We start from the raw sequence: 20,341 nt of genomic DNA, 5'->3' as shown, positions 1-20,341 counted from the left end.
ATGACGTTCATGAGGACTAGGGATAGTATTTTCAGGCAAAGTGGATTGATAATGCAATGAGTAACCATCGAAGGTTATACTGAACCACAGTCTGATTGCATTTAAAGTAAATAGACATATCTAGAAAACTAGGGAGCGATCTGATACTCCAGACGATCACAATGCAAATTTAATTTATCTTACTAAGCACTTGGATTCTAAAGAAGTAAGTTGGATAAATTGCATATAAAATGTAAAAGATACACGTATAATAAAAATACACATAATTGTACCACAAAATGATTAGGCAGTAATTTTCAGCCTTCAGGCAAAAGCAAATAAATTCACTAATATCTGAACATGCTCCTCAATAATTTTATCATTACTGCCTAAGAAAAAGTTTCTTGAAATTGTTTAAGTAACTAGATAGCAGGAGACCTGCATAAAGTCAATGTGATATATGGAATTCTATTTTAAATACCTATGTAAGGGGAGGGGGATGATCATCCTCTGGAGGTACTTATCTCACTCCTAACCATAGTGGAAGCTTAGACTAGACATTGATTTTATATCAGTGAAGTGTGGCGAGATGAATCCCACCATTAGTAACTTTAGGAAATCGCATCTTAGTTGTGTATAGTGGAAATTTAATATTGATTCATTGATGCCAACAGCTGTTGACATCTTGATATCGGCCTGGAAAGTCTACTGCTCTGGTTCAACATGGTAAATATCATGATTTTATGGGAGTCTTTAAAAACCACAGACAGCTGTTAAAGAACCCCTGATTTATATGAGAGATTTTCAGAACTATCCCTTATCTGAATTTCCGATTACCTATATATATGCAGTTTCTCCATAGTTATGTTCTGTTTTGATCAGAGATGATCTGCCCAGCTCAGAAACACACATCTTCATCATGTTTCTCAGTGTGGTTCAACGATTTTTCTTTCTACCCAGCAATTTTTATATTTGCCTAATACATGAAATCCGTGAGTGGATATGGATGCTTTTAGAGCTACTAAATTTTTCATGAACAAGGATGTTTTCACACATTGTGACTAAAAAAGACACCAGATGCAGAAAATATTTCCATTGGAGCAGACTGCAGGAAACAAGGGGCACATTTGTACTTTGGTGGTGAAATCTTTGGACTAACTGCTGTGAGCTCATAAGACCAAAATATTCAGCTCAGCACTGTGTGCTGGTACTAGCCTTGGTCCCTGAATCAGTATTGTCATGTTACAGCAGTACTATGACTTCCCTCCTAGTGAGGCCATTTAGCTAAACTGAAGGATTACACTGATAAAATCACTCTGCTTCTGCTCTATAGACGCATATAATAGCTCAGTGTGTGGCTCTTGGAGCCCTAAACCATATTGCCGAATAATGGAGACTGTATGTATTTATGATACAGGTTTTTCATTTACCAATTTCTACAGAGTCACTCTAAAAAGATAAAAAAGGGAAGGCATTTGTGATTGCCTTGTCTAACTCCCTCTGTCGCTCACTTTTTTCAGTAATTTTGGTCCCGCTCCTTTCAACCCCATCTGAGAAGGAAGGACGTCTCAGAGATTGGCAATTCTTACACGTTTTGTGAAGACTGATGGTTTCAATGAGCAAAAAGACCCAATAAAATCTTCATTAGTTCTGCTTCTCACAGAATGCTTTGTTTAGTGAAGAGACCTTTAGAGAGAATTAGAGCTCAAATTTGTCATTTTGAACATTCTTATTTTCCATTAAACAGAGCAATTTGCAAGACTAAATGCGAAGGAATATATCTTATTAGTCATCATTATTTGGACTTTGTCTGTTTCTGACTCCTAAAAGCTGATATAAAAATACACACTTTATTTGTTTTACCAGTGAGTGGCCCTATTTCCTTCTAGTATATTCTAAATATATTTATACCTCCTGAAGTAGAATAAATAGGTCAGCATTCCCGGTTCAAATCACAGTTCCTCTGGATTCAGATTCCAGCAATGAAGTGCAGCATGAGTGGCAGTTTGTTCAAATTATTTTAATTATCTCAGGTATCTCTGTCATTTCTTGTTGCTGAATTACTGTCAAATAAACCACCCTTACAATCATTTTAACTGCCCCTTTTTCTAACCTGTTGAATACTTTCTGAAGGGATTTGTCTGTGTTTTTAGAGATTCCTGGATGAGTCAGAGCTACTTCTGATCTAATAGATGACTCGGTTGGTGCACAAGCATCTTTGACCCACGTTTAGAACGTGGGCAGATAGGACCAGCATCTCAGCTCTCACTGTTTTCTAATAATGTTTTCCCCTGTGCAGCAGGGGAAAACAGACTGGTGATGGCTTTCTGATTCTGCATCTCATTTTACACTGGCCACGGCCCCAGGATAGATCTGAACAAGCTGGGGGCTATTTAATTTTAAACAAATTAGCCTCATCTATTAAATGGAAAGAACTAACGATGCTCTTCCAGTTTTCTGCCTGGAACCTGGGAGGATAGTCAGATCAGCAGATAGTCAAACAAGTTTCAGGTCTAGAAAGTCTGGCTTATAAAAGTTGGAAGTGACTCAGATACTGAGGTGTGGTGGAGATTTATATAAGGTTATACTCTTCACTCTGATGACTATAATACAATTTTGAGAAGTTTGCTGTGAAGCTTTATTATTCATCATCTGATACTGCTAAGGTGAATGCAATGCGAATTGTACAGCTTATTACACTGTAAAATAGCATGAATTTCTGCAGAAGTAAAATCACTCTTAATATGGTCATATGATTTAGTGATAAAGGAGAAAGAATATACATAATCCATACCCTAGTAATACTTATAAAGGATTCTGTCATCAAAACAAAGTACGCCTGTTCCTTTACAATAGTTTTCACTTTGGGGATGATTATTAGGTGACTAATAAAAAATTTTATGAAGCCAGCATAAGCTGAGGAAAGGAAGGAGCAGTAGGTCCATTATCTAATGTTGTTTCAGAATGAGATATCATAATGATGGCAATAGTAAGCATTTGGATATAATGATCTGCAGGAGAGGAAGAGAGCCTAGCCAAACTATTTCAGAGAGATCAGGATTCTTTTAATGCAGAACTTGGCTCCTCTATAGACAAGCTAAACCACAGTTAAAATTTGTTTTTAAAAAATTTAGTTAAATTGATAAAAATTTTGTATGGACATATCTACATCGAATCAAGTGAAAATAGGGCAGTGTTCTTTGCTACTAACTCTTTTATGACAGAATTGATTTTTAAAGATTTCTGTCTCTGCTGCTTGCTCCAGCCCCACTCACAAAGTTGCCACCATGGTAATAGTGCTGCTTCAACTGTTAATGAAATAGTGCTCTAAACTGAAGCCGAAATTATCTTGCTTAAAGACAATTCTCCTCCAACACCACCAAAAAGAGATGCATGTATGAGTCCTTTTACCCTGGATTGTTTCACAGGTCAGGTTTATTATATAGCCCCACATGGAGCTCAGTTAGCAGAATGAAGGCTAGTGACCTGACTGGGAGGCAGATGGGAATGTAGGACACCAGGAAGGTCAGAAGGAGTAGAGAGGGCAGGGACCTTCCAAGGATCCTCTTATACTCCAGCAAGGTCTGAACTGAAATGAAAAATCATAAGCAATTTTTGTTTCTAATAGTTTTGCTAAAAATATTTAATGTTTGTATTGGGTTTGTGTGGCAAGGTTTTGGCAGCAGGGGGGCTACAGGGGTGGCTTCTGTGAGAAGCTGCTAGAAGCTTCCCCTATGATGTCCGGTAGAGCCAATGCCAGCCGGCTCCAAGATGGACCCGCTGCTGGCCAAGGCTCAGCCCATCAACGACGGTGGTAGTGCCTCTGGAACAACATATTTAAGAAGGGGAAAAAAACTGCAGCCAGAGAGAGGAGTGAGAATATGTGAGAGGAACAACTCTGCAGACACCAAGGTCAGTGAAGAAGGAGGGGGAGGAGGTGCTCCAGGCGCCGGAGCAGAGATTCCCCTGCAGCCCGTGGTGAAGACCATGGTGAGGCAGGCTGTCCCCCTGCAGCCCATGGAGGTCCATGGTGGAGCAGATATCCACCTGCAGCCCGTGGAGGACCCCACGCTGGAGCAGGTGGATGCCCAAAGGAGGCTGTGACCCCGTGGGAAGCCCGTGCTGGAGCAGGCTCCTGGCAGGACCTGTGGACCCATGGGGAGAGAGGAGCCCACGCTGGAGCAGGTTTGCTGGCAGGACTTGTGATGCCGCGGGGGACCCACGCTGGAGCAGTCTGTTCCTGAAGGACTGCACCCCATGGAAGGGATCCACGCTAGAGCAGTTCATGAAGAACTGCAGCCCGTGGGAAGGACTCACGTTGGAGAAGTTCATGGAGGACTGTCTCCCGTGGGAGGGACCCCACACTGGAGCAGGGGAAGAGTGTGAGGAGTCCTCCCCCTGAGGAGGAAGGAGCAGCAGAAACAACGTGTGATGAACTGACCGCAACCCCCATTCCCCATCCCCCCGTGCCGCAGGGGGGAGGAGGTAGAAAATTCGAGAGTGAAGTTAAGCCCAGGAAGAAGGGAGGGGTGGGGGGAAGATGTTTTAAGATTTGGTTTTATTTCTCATTATCCTACTCTGATTTGATTGGTAATAAATTAAGCTAATTTCCCCAATTCGAGTCTGTTTTGCCCGTGACAGTAATTGGTGAGTGATCTCTCCCTGTCCTTATCTTGACCCACGAGCCTTTCGTTATATTTTCTCTCCCCTGTCCAGCTGAGGAGGGGAGTGATAGAATAGCTTTGATGGGCACCTGGCATCTAGCCAGGGTTAACCCACCACAATGTTGCTACAATTCTCAGTGGAATGGAAAAAATAAGTTTGTGACTGACTACTTGGCTGTGAAATAATATATAACAAGTGACATATTTGACATTTTCTCTGAACTAGTTAGTTGTTCACTTTTGAATTTGATTATTTCCAAGTACTAGTATGTGTGATCAGAAAGATGGGACATTTCCACGTTACTTTAATGTAAAAACTGAGGAATAACCCAAAGTAAGCTAAACTAATGAGCTTGTGACTTTTTGGCACCATCATGATGTTTGTATAAAGTCTCAAAGGTTTCTCTTTCTTTGGATCAGATATTTCTTAGGTCTGATCTTGTGTCCCTTGACTTTCCTCAAGAATTCATTCAAGGATCAGAGAAACTATGTAGGAGTGTTCTCCGTTCTCTAGTGCAAAAGCAGAGGGAATTTAATTCTTTGACACGGCAATCTTCTCTTTTAATGTTTTGTTCTTTTTTTGTGTCAGTTAAGTACAATCTTGTTACCATAAAACAGATTCAAGTAGTCTTCCCAAGGAACTCCCTTCAGATGCCTGGATTTTACCCTTAGTGCTTGCAATGTCGTATTCCCACTCATTTTTCAGTAATCTACAGATGGGTAGCTATCACTTGAATTTTTATGAGTGACAAAAAGACCTGGTAGCGTCATTCCCCAGCAACAGGAACAAAGGCTCTCTTCTCTCCTTGCTCCCTCTAGGTTTCTTGACCCATTAAAAATAGGCTTTTTGCCTTTTTTGTACTTTGTAGTTCTCCTGATCCGTGCCATCCATGTTTGCAGCTTCTCACATTTGACTTTTAAAATATAAATAATTTGAGCCCTCACGCACTTTCAAGGGATGAAGTAATCCAAGGCAAAACATTTTGGGTTAATCAAAACTGATGTCTGAGGTTCTGTGTGCATGCTGTGCGTGCTGTTCCCCCTACTTTGAAACAAAGCACAACATGGCCCATTATCCTCCAAGTCTGCCTAATTGCTGGATTCTTGTCAACTTCATTTTACCACTTAAATTACAGCATAGGAAGGCATAGGGATACAGAACAGGAACGCATCTTTCACCACTCAGTAAATGCATGCAATGAATTATTAGTCACTGGCACTGCAGGCACTGAGCTTCCCACCAACAAACAGGCGTGTTAGTGCCCTGCCTTGTTTCTATGTAGACCACATCTGTGATTAACATGCATGCCCTGAAATCAGGCCATTTTTACTTCAATTTAATCCACCTTTACTTTAAGAAACCCAAGGCAGGAAGAACATCCATGTTTATATTACCCTTCACTGTCCCGGGCCATTGTTGGAGAGGGACTCATAGCAGGAAAACACCTCAGGTGAACAAGAGGGACCATGCTGGACAAGCCTGAGCCCCACGGCGGGTATCGGCTCAGGTATCTCTTTACGCAGGCCAATGGAATGTGGCCATTTTGGTGCACTTCCAAAAAACAGCAGGTCTGGGGTTTTTATTTCCTTCCAGCTCCTGCCCGACCTGGTGCCCATGAAATGGCGGCCCTCCACCTGCCCCAACAGCCCTGCCTACCTGGCCCCCCAGCACCTGCCGAAGCGCCAGTGTGTGAGGGCGTAGAAAGGCGGACTCAACGCTGCGCGCCTGGGGAGACCACAAGCAGACGCCACAGCTTCGGGCTAAAAATCCCTTCCTTTGGGCAACGACACCGCGCGGCCGAAGACGCCCGCACCCCGCGGGCTCCGCTTCCCCCGCCGAGCCGCGCCGGACCGAGCCGAGCCACCCGCCCCGCCTCCACCCCGTTTCTCCTCTTTCGATTGGTGGGTTTGGAAGTGCCGCTCTTTTGTTTCCAATCAGTGTCCTGCGTCCGTTGCTAAGCGATCGTTTCCAGGCCGCGCTGGCCGCCCGGGTGAGGCGGCGGCTATGGCGGGTGGGTGGCGGGACGTGGCTGGGGTGCGTATCGCCCCGGCTGAACTGTGCTTCAGGGACGCGGTGCCAGGGGGTCCCTACCGCGCCGCGCTCAGCGTCCAGAACCGGCGGGTAGAGAGCTGTCGTCTCCAGCTGCTGCCGCCGCACCGGCCCCAGGTGAGGGGTGGCCGGGAGGGAAGCCGCGGGGAGTGTCTGCCCTCACGGCCCCTGGCCCGGGCGGGCGGGTGTAACGTCGTCGAGGCCTCCCTCTCTCTACAAGTCAGCTGTCGGCTCTGTGTTTGTTTGTACAGCACCTCGCACCACTCCAGCCTGCGTGAATAACGGTAGTGCCTCATGAGAACACCCCGCCCCGGGTCCCACGGGTTTGTATCCTTCCCTCGGGCTTGCCCTGAGGAACTGGTACACAGTCCACTTACCTTGCGCTTGCCAGGCCCTCCTTGAGTTGCAGAACATTGCCAAAGGAAAAGTGCATCTCGAGGCCCTGCTTTTATTTTCTGCAGTTTTGTGGGGGGACATCTGCCCACAGGTTTGCCTAGCTAGGTAGGTCCTGTGTAAGAGGCTGCTTGGGCAGGTGTAGATGCTTGTCTGTGTTCAGCTACTGCAAATGGAAAATGCTACCGTGGATACCTGAGCAGCTTATGAGACTGATTGGAATTTGATAGTGAACTGAAATTTAATTTAAAATAGTTGAATAACTGGATAAACTGGAAAGAATAAGAGGCAGTTCTTAGAGCCAAAGTTGTCTGAATTGTTTCTTGTGTGACAGTTCTGAAGGAGGGAGCCAGTCCTGGTTTATCGTTTTCTTGTGAGAATGTGTAGGTCTCGTTTCCATGATACTTGAAAAATGTTCTCATATAGAGCTTCAAATGAGGCTGCTCATTTGAAGCCTGTAAGTCAGAATGAAATTAACTCCAACCTTCCCAGTCCTATATTTGCCTGAGGTCATGAGCAATTTGAAGAGAGCTTCCTTGTTTGTTAAACCCATGGTTTCAGTAGAAATAAATTAGCTTTCTTGTATGTCTTACTACAACAAGTCCCTTGTTGGTAACAAATCCTGCTTAGCTTTACTGGCTGGCTTTGTACTCTCCAGAAATTTTATCCCTCAAGAAGCCCATGTGTTCCTTGTTACTTCAGGGAGCATTATGTAGAAATGGATCACTTTGCTATGGTGTGAACACCAAATTTGTGAAGTGTTCCAGATCAGCTGAAGGGCACAACTTTTGAAACTGTTTTTGCTTGGATTTCCATAGGGCTAACTGATAGCTTTATTACCTCATTTCTGTATTGTATTCTAAGTTTTTTGAGTGGAGTAGCCCATTTGTGGTGCTTGCTTGCGGAGAGCTTTCTCAGAAAAGAGGGTTTTACAATCTTTTCTGAAGAGAGTAAGATTACTATTAATAGCATCTGATTAGTTCTGGAAAAATCATTGCATAGCCAGACTTCTTAAAGGCAAATGCATCTTTACAATTCTAACCAGTTTAGCCCTTGACTTGTAACCTATGTGGGTCCAGCAAAACCCAGCTGTGGTTAGTAGTTTTGTATTGGTCTTTCATCTAGCTAGTTTATTATCTGTTAATTATGTCAAAATTAGCATAGAAGGGTTGACTGGCATTGGGGGTTGAACAGAAGCTGATGTTGCTTTGTGTTCACAGCAACTTGAACTATGAATAAGTATATTCCAGGGTAGTCATCAAAATGATTGCCAGACAATTGAAGTACCTTGGATAATTTCACTATCTGAGTAATCAGCCTTTCTTTTTGAGGGCAAGAGTGGCCAAGGCTGTGTATGCCTTTTATACCCCCCCCTAAAATTTGCTAATTTGCATGATGTAGACAGCTTGATTATTATTATGCTGTAGCTGAAGACTTTTGGAATGAGCTGGAAACTGTAGAGAGTGCTCGATTTGGTAGGGCTGTGCTTATTCTGTTTCGTTAGTTTTCATCAGCCTTATCAATTTTTCATGTGCTCCACAAGTGGAAAGGCAGAGTCAATTTTAGAAAAGAGAAAAGGTTACTCAATCAAAACTTATGAGGTTTTTACCTCTGTGAGTATCTCATGCCTTTTGCCGAGTATTTTAATGCTATTGTGCGCAAGAGGACCAATATGACAGTTAGGGGGCAAGATTCCACTTCACATGCTCAGTTCCAGAAAGGTCTGTTGTGTTGCCCTTTCTCATTCCCAGACCTTATGCTGCTATCTGTGATTACATGACTCTGAAGTGTATGACTCATCTGTAAATTTTCTGAGGCATTACATTCATAGAGTGCAAAAACTGAAAAATAACCTTCCTTGAGCTGTCATAGTGCATGGCCAAGAAATGCCTTTCAAGGAATTTAGCTTACAAAGCAGTTTTCCATAGGTTTCATTAGAAGTTTGTAGTACAATATATTAATTTTCCCTTGTATAGAATGAATATGTTTGGCTGTTTAATTCTCTTTAGAGAAAAGATAAATTTTACACAATTCAAAATTAAAACATGGCTACTTTTTCAAAGTCAAACCCGTAATCACAATGCATACTACATAACAAATTTCCTTCAGCTGAGTGTTTATACTGCTAGGAAAATTTTAAAGGAATACAAGGAGATGCTCAGACAATAGAATCAACAAGTAGTAAATTATATGTTTGCATATTTCAAACATAAGTTAGAACAGAAAACTTAAAGAATGCTGGGATGACTCTCTTTCAGAAATAAACATTAATTAAACTGGACTTATAGAGCAGAAGCCTATTGTGCATAGAGTGACATGAATTGTAAAGAGACTGAAACACCAGAGAAGCTCTAGACCTTGCAGTGAGGCTTTCCTAGGAAAGTGGGAACTGCTCGATTTCCCACTACGTGCTAGTAGGTTACTCATGTATTCTGTTCAAGGAAAGATGTGCAGGGCGTGTTGGATATAAGCAGATGCTTACAGACAACGACAAATCCAGAATTATTTTTTGAGAGAGGAAAAAGGTGCTTTCTGTCAGCTGCTTCTGTTTTTTTTCTCTTTCATTTGACCCCCAAAACTGGAGGTGCCATGGGCCTTTCAAGCAGATTTTCAATGTACAGTGAAACTTTCTGTTGACATCAGCTGAATGTCAGTCAGACCTAGAGAAAACTCTTACACTGTCTCCTTTTGTTGCTTCTTTGGACTGAGACTTAATCCTTGTTACTTTCTCAGGTACTAAAAAGATTCTGCATTGAGTAGTAGCTGACTTAATTTTGTGTTGCTTCAGAAGGTTTATTGCAACAGTAGGAAAACCTAGAGCTCTCTTGGAAAGACTAGAAATGATATTTTGCTAAACCAACTCTTCCGTGTAATTTGATGGGTTAGTATTCATTCTGTCTTTCTATTTTACTGTAAAAAGTCTGGACTTCAGTAAATAGGAAGAGAAATTTTATAAAATCCTGCATATTTTAAAGTTGGTTGTGAATTTTAAATCAATCTGCGTATTCTTCTGAAAGTGAACCACATGTATATGGTTTTTAATCTAGAAATGTTTAACAATTTTAAAAAATATTTACATTTTTTTAAATTGCAGTTTAAATTGATTGTGGAAAATCCAGAAAAACCTGTTGCGTCTGGACTTCAGGTTACAGCTTTTGTGGAATATTATCCTGAGAGTGAAGAAGATCTTCGAGATAGACTACTTCTTTTACTAGAAGATGACATAGTTGATATCCCCCTGCTTGGGTACGATGGTCAAAAGTTCATATGCTGCTGTTACTATTTGCCGTTTAATCTTGTGGAAAGTTTGCTAATACGTGTCATATGGCTATGTAATTAATCTGTCAGTTGCATTGAAAACAAATAGTAAGTTTCCTTACAAAAGGAAGATTCCCCCCCTGTTCCCCCCCCCCCCCCCCCCCCCCCCCCCCCCCCCCCCCCCCCCAGCAGCACACAGGTAAGAAGTTAATTGGGGTTATGTCCCTCTAAGATCCTAGAGAGAGTTTGGGTTTTTGTTTTTGCTTTATTCTAAGTTGGTTGTGATAACATTGATAATTTCTAATTCTGTATCAACATTAGACAAGTTTAACATCTACTCTTAATGTCTCCCCTCCTTACTGAACCACTTATATAAAAGATTTTATAGTAATTGTCCATATGTGCAAAACTGGATTATAGTGAAACATATGTTGCCTAATTCTAAAAATATGGTGTGCGTTTTAGAATAAGGTCACACATTGAAGGATCATTTTCATCAATCTGTGTGTGATTGTGTGTGCCTGTCTATGTGTGTGTATATGGATATGTGTCATATATTGTATGTGACATATATTGGTTGGAAAAAGTAAGCTTCTAAATATAGTTTATCAGACTTAGGCTATGTGGTTATCCGAGGATGAGGGGCAATTGCTCTGGAGTACCTTTCCCTCCTTTGTCTATAAACAGAAATTAGAATGACAAACTTCTGTTTACAGGTCCAGCTTTTAGATGCCTAAATTAGGACAGATGAATCCCATAAACTATTGCAAATCATAGTTTTTATGAAAATCTTAACATTACAAATTACATGTACCAACAGAAAGGAATTTCCATGGAGATTATTCAGTATATGGGTTGTTTTTAAAAGTCAAGCAATCCCACAAACATCTCATGCTAGCCTGAAATGTGTAAGGTTTTGCCTTCAGATATGCAATGCTTACTCCTACATTTTGTTTACCTCTTACGTCATGATCTTTTTCACTGATTTGCTTTTCCTCATTTCATCTTAAAAGTTGTGGGATTTCTATTATTTTAATGTTGTACAGTTGTTAATGTAGGACACAAATAGTTAAGTCTGACATGGGGTTTTCAAGTTGTAAATTTTGTCTCTTTTTAGGAAAAGACTGTCTACCATCAGAAGACTTGGAAATAACAATTTCAGTTAGTTGTTTTTTCTGTGGTGTTTGTAAACTTTTATTCTCTTAGAACACAGTATTAACCAATGCTATTATAGCTTTCTTTAATTAACTTTAGAGAAATTTAAATGGAAAGCCCTAAATGCTTTTCTTTGACTGAAAGACAGGGATGACTTTTCATAAGGTAGTACAGAACTTAGTAATTCAATATGATCATTTTACTATTAAAAATAGCTGTCTCTCTGTTCTCCCAAAATATATTTTCCTAGAAGAAAAAAGTGATTAGGGAGCACTTTAAATTTTTTTATATTTTTACTTTTTATTTTTTAGGTTTAATTTTTAATTTTTAAATTTTTTATTTAAAAAAAAAATTATTAAGGTAGTATTGTGGAGGTAAGACCACTTAGGATGATAATGCTACTGGTGGCTCCTTTCTGGAAAGGACTTGCACTAGGTTGTTAAGTATTTCAAATCTTCATGTTTAACTGGCTTTTGCAGGGAAAAATATTGACAGGCTATAGTAATTTTTATTTTTTTGGTCTGGAAAAAGCAAATACACTTTATGATTCTTTTTTAATCAGTCTTTTCCCAAATGTATTTTGTGTCATGCATGTCTGCTGTTTATAGATAGATGATAATCAATTATTGCACTGAAGGGTCACTAAATAATATATTTTTCTATACAAACACAGTTTAAAATGCATCATTAACCATTTTGAGAAAACAATGTACGTAGTGTAACACCAGTTGAGAACTACTAGTCAAAAGATTGTTTTGATAAAAATTGCATTGTCACTATGAAATGCCCACAGAAGTGTTTAATTTGATGGAAGAACCTGAAAATATTTTCAAGGAAATATTTGCAATGTTCTGTTTTGGGGGACAGACACCCCCCCCCGCCAATTTATTTAATTCTGATGGGGTTTTTTTCACTTCCTATTTAAAAGTTTGTGTGGGTTTTTTACATTTTAAATAATGTTATATCATTTCTACTGATGTATCAATAATAATGTAGTGAACACTAATGCTACTTCTCCTAAAACATCAAGAATTGAAAGAAGTGATTTTAAAAATTGTTAAGGCTATACTTAGATTTACATCAAATTGCTATATATTTTTGTGACACACACACACAACTTCTTATCAGCGACAAATTCTGATTTTTGGCCGACTCAAATATAGTGTTTATTTTCATTGTCTTTGGAGAATGTCACTCAGATTGTGTACTGGCAGTACCTTTGAAGAGTTGTACATCTGCAAAACAGAATTAAGTTTTAAAGCATGTGACAGCAAGTTCAGAAAATTCAGAAATATAATCCAAGATAATGTGTTATTGTATAAGAAATATTTGGAAGTTGCTGATATTATTCAGACTGGCTTCTTTAAATGTCTGCTACTTCTCTCTTACCTATTAGCTTATTTGTAGTCTTCTTTCTTTGAAATTATATTGTTTTTCAGCTTTTGTTTCTGTATGAGTTATAGGGTGATATGTGCATATGTATAATTCACTATGAATTTGTAGAAATTGTGGGTCTGCATGTTTTGTCCATAGAATTTTATTGAAAGAAAAGTTCACTGGTGGTTTAGGAAAGAAAGCATGAAAAGATTTAACCCTTTTGCCAAGAATTCGTGTGATTCCTTCAATCACATCTACTGTTCATTTTAAGATAATCTTTGGTCTGCCATGAGATTCACTGAGAGTGTAGGAAAGGTTAGTTTCCCATACAACATTAAACTGGAGTAACAGTCCACTTATTTTTGTAACCATTTATTTGGTAAAAAATGCCACCAAAAGAATTTTATTTCTATTGTGCTTTAGTGACATTAATATCACAGTTGTTTGGTTTGCAAGTAAAGTAGCTGTTACGTATTTGCCTGGCTCATGAGAATAGATCCAGTGGTTAATCATATTGATTTGTGGCTCATGTATTTGATATAAGTTTTGGAGACCAAACAACGCTCTTAGTTTAATCTCTAACCATGGACTTATTATGTGCTCAGTAATACAAGTGTAATGATTTAATTATGTAAATATTTGATCGCCATAGAAAATACTTATACTCAAGGTTTGGGAATGTGTTTCAAAGAAGCCAGTTGCAGTTGTTGGTAGTTTTTGTTTTGTGTTTTTTTTGTTTTTTTTTAAAATGATTAACTGAAACTCTTCATCCAAACTTTTTTTTTGAAATACAATAATTAAGAATTAATTTTTTTTGTTTTAAAAAAATATTAAGAAAACATTTGACATTAGGCATCTTCAGAGGTAAATTCCATCTTCTTTAAAAAACTCAACCAAAACCAAACCAAACAAACAAACCCCACCCTGTATTAAAAAACAAAACCCAAAACCTTTAACTTGACTATCTCCCTTTTTGCACAGGTCCGTCTCTATTAGAAAATCTCATTGCAGTTAGAATTTATGCTTATTCCTGTCTACTTGGGAAGTTTATATATTTGGATCTTGAGATGAGAGATACTTGTGTTTCATTTTTCTAACAAAGCTTCTTGGAAGAATGTCTGAATACTTAGAACGTGAAGTTTTTACAATCTTTTCAAGTGTACTCTAATCTTGATAGCTGTTTCCTGGTGGTTGGGTTTTTTTTGTTTTTGGGTTTTTTTTAATTGTTTTGTCGGGGGTTTTTGCCACATCCTGCTGGTCTAGACTATCTCTTTCAAGAATTTACTAATTTTTTTTTTTTGCATTACAATAAATGATTAAAGAGAATTAAAAGCAGTATATTAACATTCCCAAGAGCAACTTCTTTTGTTGCATTTCCTGATTCAATTCCCAAGCCCCCCCTCCTTCCTCTCCCCCTCCCTTATGCAATAGATTATATGGGCAGGGTCTACCTAGCTTGGTCAAAGAGATTTATCTTCCTTCTCAATTTAGTCTTCTGTACTGCATGTAATGCAGATCATGAGATGCAATTGTTCCTGCATGTTCCTATCTATTTGTGGTTAAGAGGAGATAGACTGCTGTGCTGATGTAAAATTCCAATTGATTTCAAACACAGCTTTATGTGAGATCAGAGGTGTGATTGTATCAGAAACTGGTGCCTTTAAAATACACGTTTCCTGAAGTGAGTATGATCTTTTCATTATGGCTAAGTGGTACCCAATACAGTGGTGTCGTCATACTGGTTGAGGCTCTTAAATAAATAATAGAAATAACTTGTGTCATTGTCCACTTCTGTCTGTTATAATAAGTTTTGTTGAAGCCACATAAAGTATTTATAAAACAAGAAGACTGTAAATTGAAACTGGCATGCGTGTTTTCTCTCTGCTTTTAGCTCAGGCAGCTGATAATGAAATGCGGTGAATGTTAACTTTGGTCTTATTTTGTGATGCAACTAAGTCAAGATAGTTTTATTTAAAGTTCTTTGTACTATAATAAAGTATTTGAAATTAAATAGAAATGTATACATTCCATTTCAACTAATTGTTTAAAGCTATATTATTTTAAAGTTACACTAGTTAGTCATTAAAGTAAACAGCTTGATAGACAGCTAGATCTCTTTTACATCTTCCCTGTGTATGCTATAATGCTGAAGTGAGTTGCAGAAACGCTGGTAGGAGAACTAGGAGAAAAGGAGAACTCTCTTCCACTGGAGTGCTTAATCAAATTTCTTTAAAAATGCAAAGGTATTTTCAAGTTTTGGGAAAATATAACTATGTCTTTTCTCTGCAGATTAATTCCGTGCTGTTATCTGGAAATTGAGTCAGAGATTAATTTTGGTGCAGTGATTGCAAACAGTAAAATAATTAGTAAAGAGATTAGTATTGCTAACCATGGATCATCTTCAGGTAAATATTTAGTATGCATTAAATTATACAAATATTTTATTTTTTTTGGAAAATGTAATTTTATGCAAGTTAACATTTCAGTGGCCAAGTAGAAATTAACTGAAGTTCTGGGTTATGCAGATTATGAGTGTTGTAGCTAAAGGTGTTATAAATGGCCCATTGCTTCTGTAGGCAGTACTATATTTCTGCTTAGGGAAGAAAAATGATTTTAGAACTTTGCCAAATTTTAGGAGTTCTCTACTTTTGAGTCCCATCTGGAAGATACAAAAATAACAGTTGCTCATTGGTTTACTGTGCTCAACATAAATAGTACCAAATCACATCTGCTCTTGCTTTGTTGTCTTTGTGATTCTGTGATCCCAATAGCTGTCTATTAAATAAACAACTACAAGCTCCCTGTACTTTCAAAGCTAAAGTCCTCTAGGATGGGAATTGAACTGTATTTGTTACCAGAAGATAATGAGAGGTCTTTTATCTTGCTGCTATAGCTTTTGAAATCATACAGCTTTCAAAACATGTACATTCTTCAACTTCTGTGAGGGACCCTTCCAAGGAGTATAAGAAACATGGAGAATGGAGCGTAAGAATGCTTATATGATCCAAGTAACCTATTTGACTGCCTTTTCCACTGGACAAAACTGCAGATACCTTTCTCCAGAAGTAGGGTGGCAACTATGCTGCATTTCAAGCAACAAATTTAAGGCAGTTAATTATTTTTGTTCCTCACTTGTACAGCTGTTTATTATATCACAACGTATCTTTATTTGCATTAGGCCAAGGTGATGTGAACATTTGCTTCATAGATTTCTACAAGAAATATTGTACCAAGAGAAAATGCATGATTGTAGAAACACAGAGATGGGTTGCAATATATATAAAAAATAATAATCAAATGGCTGTCTAGTTAGAAGAGAATTTTATTTTATTTTTTATTTTTTTCCAAAAAACAAAGGAAAATTTTTTTTCTAGCCAGCTCAACTTAAAGGTGCAGTATGTAGTTTATATAATCAGCTCGTACTCATACATACTAACTTCTTACTTTGAAAAATTATGACTAGATAAAGAAAATGAGATAACCTACATTACATATGCATCTACAACTAATTTGCATGATGTGAAATTTCTCATGTTGTATAGGAACTGTTTCTAGTTATAAAATCTGTTGCATGATACATGCAGGCTGCATGACGGAGTTTTGCAGGATTGGACAGAAGCAAAATTAGAATGAAAGTAGCGGTTCATGAAGAATGTATTGAGGGCAGACAAAGGAAGAGCTGCTGAATTTGTGTTTCTGTAGGCTCTCTAAATCATAATACAGCAGGTTGCACTAATAGGCAGCACATAAACTGTATCAGCAGGAAGTGCTGTATGCTGGCCTGTGACTCAGGATTGCATTTCACATGTCATCCCATGCACAAAACAAGTCCTTTGTTCCTGCTTCTGATCTCATATCAGAGATTATCTACTGTCTGAGGTCAAACAGTGCGTTTTTCCTACATTTGAAAAAATTTCTTGCTATCTATGATATAATGACAGATAATTAGTGCTGCTAGTTAAATACACATTTAGTAATTTTTTCACATTTAAAAAAATTTTTTTATAACCTAGAAATATTCACTGTTCTTTTCTGCAATAAATTGTGTTGTGTACATACCAAATCATGAAAACTGTTACCTGCAATATGCACTTAACTTTCTGGCTTTGGTAGCTGCCTAGAGCTGTGTATAAAGTAGCCTGTAACTTAGAAAATGTGACTTACAGCTGCTTTATGATATAGTCACTTTTGTTTGAAATGTGAGTACCTTTTCTGTTACAAATACAACTTGTGAAGTGGCATTGGACATGTGGGTGTAATGTTTAGAGAAACCCTGGAAATAATGATCTACTCTGTGTTAGAAAGAGTTTTGAAAAAGACTAACTCCATGTTTCCTGTTTCCATAGCAAAATGTACTGCTTGTGAATATCTGCATTATGTGTTTTGTAATTCCAAATGTGTAATAGAAGAATATAAATCTACAACTTTATGTTGTGTAACATTCTGTTTATTATTCTGTTTCTTTTAGGTACATTTAAAATATCATATGATGGGGTTGTTCTGCTTAACATAGAACCTACTAGTGGAGTAATAGAGCCGAAATCTATAAAGACAGTTAAAGTGGATATCTGCACAGATGTACCCAGAATCATCAAGGAAGTGATAAAGTGAGTGTTTGACTGAAGAAATCCAGCTCTGTAAATTACATTTTTGTCCTTTATTAATTCTAGTCTTTATTATGAATGTTTATCTAAAAAAGTTAAGCTCCTAGGTGTCAGTTGCTGTCTTCCACATTTATTTTTATTAAATTAATTTGATGATTATATTATCTCCACAGAACAGTGATGCATAAATTGTGTACCTGGCTGTGTTATTAAAGATCTCTCATAAATGGTAATGATATGGGATGTCTCCACATCTCTCAGTGTAACACTAACCAAGAGCTTTTGTATCGTTCACCTTTCTGCACATCTTGTGTTCCTTACTTTTTTTAGCTTCTGTAACTTTGATATTTTTCTTTTGGCTCTATGTGTTTCAGGAGTCTCAGAAACATTATGACGTCCTTTGGTGTATCTCATTTTAAATGGAGGGAACGTATTTGCAACCACTAACTCTTTTAAGAATGGACTATTTTTAAATGCCTACCTTGTCTCTCTTCAAATGGTCAATATAGATTTCCCGCTCCCCCCCGCCCCGCCCCGAAGTGCCAGAATTTGGAAGTGGATACCAATCTGGAAAGTCCTTTTCAATCCTGTTTTCTTATAATAGTGAATAGGGTGTGGCTGTTTCAGGGTTTTTTTGGGGGTGGTGGTGGGGTGGTGTTTCCTGTTTTGTTTTTGAATTGTTAAGATATATGACTTAAAGTTTAGTTCTTCCTGTTCTTGCTTTTTGTAGCCTGTTGGAAAAGGAAATGAAATTAAAGGAGAAAAAGTCTATCAGAGTGACAGGGAAGACGATATCTGTATTTTGCCTCACAGTTACATCCTCCTTCATATGATATTTTCTTTGGTTACTGAGTTTCAAACTTTTGGTTGCAAAGTGTCATGCTTTTTGCCTTTCGTTTGCTGTCCAGGCTACCACCACTGTTTTCTTCACCCCATCTTGGTTAAATGGCTACTGTCTCCTGCAGTCGAGTAGATAGTTTATCTATTAAACTGAAAGAATGTAACTACACAGGGCTCAGATTTAATCCTTCAACCATTTCCTGCCTTAAATTCTACATAATTCTGTCAGTGAATTTGGCATTTCTTAGTAGTCATTGCTATATCCTTTAGACTAAACGAAATCTTAAGTTTCCTTGTCAAGCCTTGCACAAATATATAAACGTATGTGTATACAAGTGTGTATATATGTATTTAAACAAACGGGGTAATATTGAAAGTCTTAAAATGGGTATTTGACAGGAATTTGACTTGGAGAAATAGTACAGTTTTGATGAAAACACCCTGGTTATTTCCATTTGCCTTGTCCTCTAAGCATTTTGCTTCTATGCACAAGCAAAATTCTTTTCAGAGGAATCTACTCATATTTTTTTTGAGATTTCTTTTCTGTCTTGGAAAATCCCATAATCATTCTTCAGAAGTTGAAAGACGATATTTAAAGAGTTTGAGATCCTCTCCCAGATCCCTTGTGTAGTTATATATGTGACTATTCAAAACAAAGTTTGGTTTTTTTTTTTTTTTAAAATTTTTTTCAGCTCGGAGGCTATTCAAAAGGATAGTTGATTCTATTAGAACAATAAGTTATATTACTAAATTTGATTGTTTTGTGCAACAGGAACAAATATGCTTTGTTCCAGTAGAACTCTAATAACAAAGATTTGTGCAATGTCTGTATGTTCCTTTGGTGTTTTGTGGTATCATCAAGATCAAGCATTCAGGCAGGAACAGCAGCAGTTCTTTTATGCTTGTTCAGATAAACTTCTAGCTCCGGTTGCCCAAGAGAAAATTACTAAGTATGTGCCAAAATTGGTATCTAGATACAAAGATTCTCAGAAATAAGAGCAGTGTGTCATCTGTGGACATCTCTGATTCTTTTGATATGTCATTCCTATTGTTTCAAACATTAAAAAAGGGGAAAAACTCAAAAAGCTCCCCAAAACTCTGCCATGTAATGTGTGATTCTTCCTGATTTGGTAATATTCCTGTCAGGTATCACATTGTCAAGTACACTCTCTTCCCCCTCCCCTCTCCCTCCCCTTAGTTTACCTGTGGAAAGCCAGTGATTTAAATGCTCTGATTTGGTTCAGTTTTGCATAGGTTCTAATATAAACCAAAATGATTATTTCTAACACTTTTCTACATTAACTGTTGCTGCTTCCTACTCTTACTGACAGAGTGGAGTTGGAAGGTCATGGCTGCAGTGAAGTATGGATCAAAGCTGTTGTGGTTGAACAAGTTCTTAAAGTTCTAGGAGTGTCTTGTGGAAATGTGTTGGAATGCATTAACTTTGGACCAGTTTACTTTGGGTCTTCAAAGACTGAACAGATATCTTTATACAATGAAAGTCCTGAGTGTATGGACTGGGTAGCAGTACTGGAAGACAATGCCATTGGAGGAGAGATGGTAAGAAACTGTTCTGGTTTTTATTTTAGTTGAAAATTTGTTTTCATTTCTGCTTTTGCATTTTTTTTGTTTCTCAACTTTCATCTTCTAGTAGTGTTTACTATGTCATACTATTTCCTGATCAACAGGCTTTCTAAACTTCTGTCCAACAAACAAATTTTTTGCTGTAATTTAACCTTGGAATTAAGTTTTTTAGATATTTCCGTTTCACTGTGTGAAATCTTAACCTTAACAACATTAAGTATGTTCCCTGGGTGTGTTTTTTTTGTTTTGGGTTTTTTTTGAGCAGTTTTGCTTGAAATCCTACTGGATTTCTTATCATTTAGTAGGAGTTATCAAAATACGTTGTGGTATTCTAAGATGTTAAGCAACTGTGGTTTCATTTGTTTTTCTCGGACAGTGAAATCATCTGAGTGAGCATCACCTTTATAAAAGGGAGTTCAAAATATAGACATGAAATT

The 20,341-nt window shown here is 38.1% G+C and overlaps 1 protein-coding gene across 1 annotated transcript in view; it reads left to right on the top strand.

Moving 5' to 3' along the window:
• Positions 1-6,110: 6,110 nt before the first annotated feature.
• CFAP47 (cilia and flagella associated protein 47) overlaps positions 6,111-20,341 on the top strand; it is a 363,098-nt gene continuing 348,867 nt past the window's right edge. Inside the window, 6 exon segments of the mRNA XM_050891106.1 lie at positions 6,111-6,545; positions 6,583-6,810; positions 10,181-10,331; positions 15,156-15,281; positions 17,345-17,483; positions 19,652-19,880. Of these exon segments, the coding sequence (XP_050747063.1) occupies positions 6,111-6,545; positions 6,583-6,810; positions 10,181-10,331; positions 15,156-15,281; positions 17,345-17,483; positions 19,652-19,880 (1,308 nt within the window).

Source organism: Gymnogyps californianus, chromosome 1, assembly GCF_018139145.2.
Source record: "Gymnogyps californianus isolate 813 chromosome 1, ASM1813914v2, whole genome shotgun sequence".
NCBI lineage: Eukaryota > Metazoa > Chordata > Aves > Accipitriformes > Cathartidae > Gymnogyps > Gymnogyps californianus.
The sequence above is the reverse complement of the archived record's forward strand: the minus strand, read 5'-3'. Positions and strand labels throughout refer to the sequence as shown.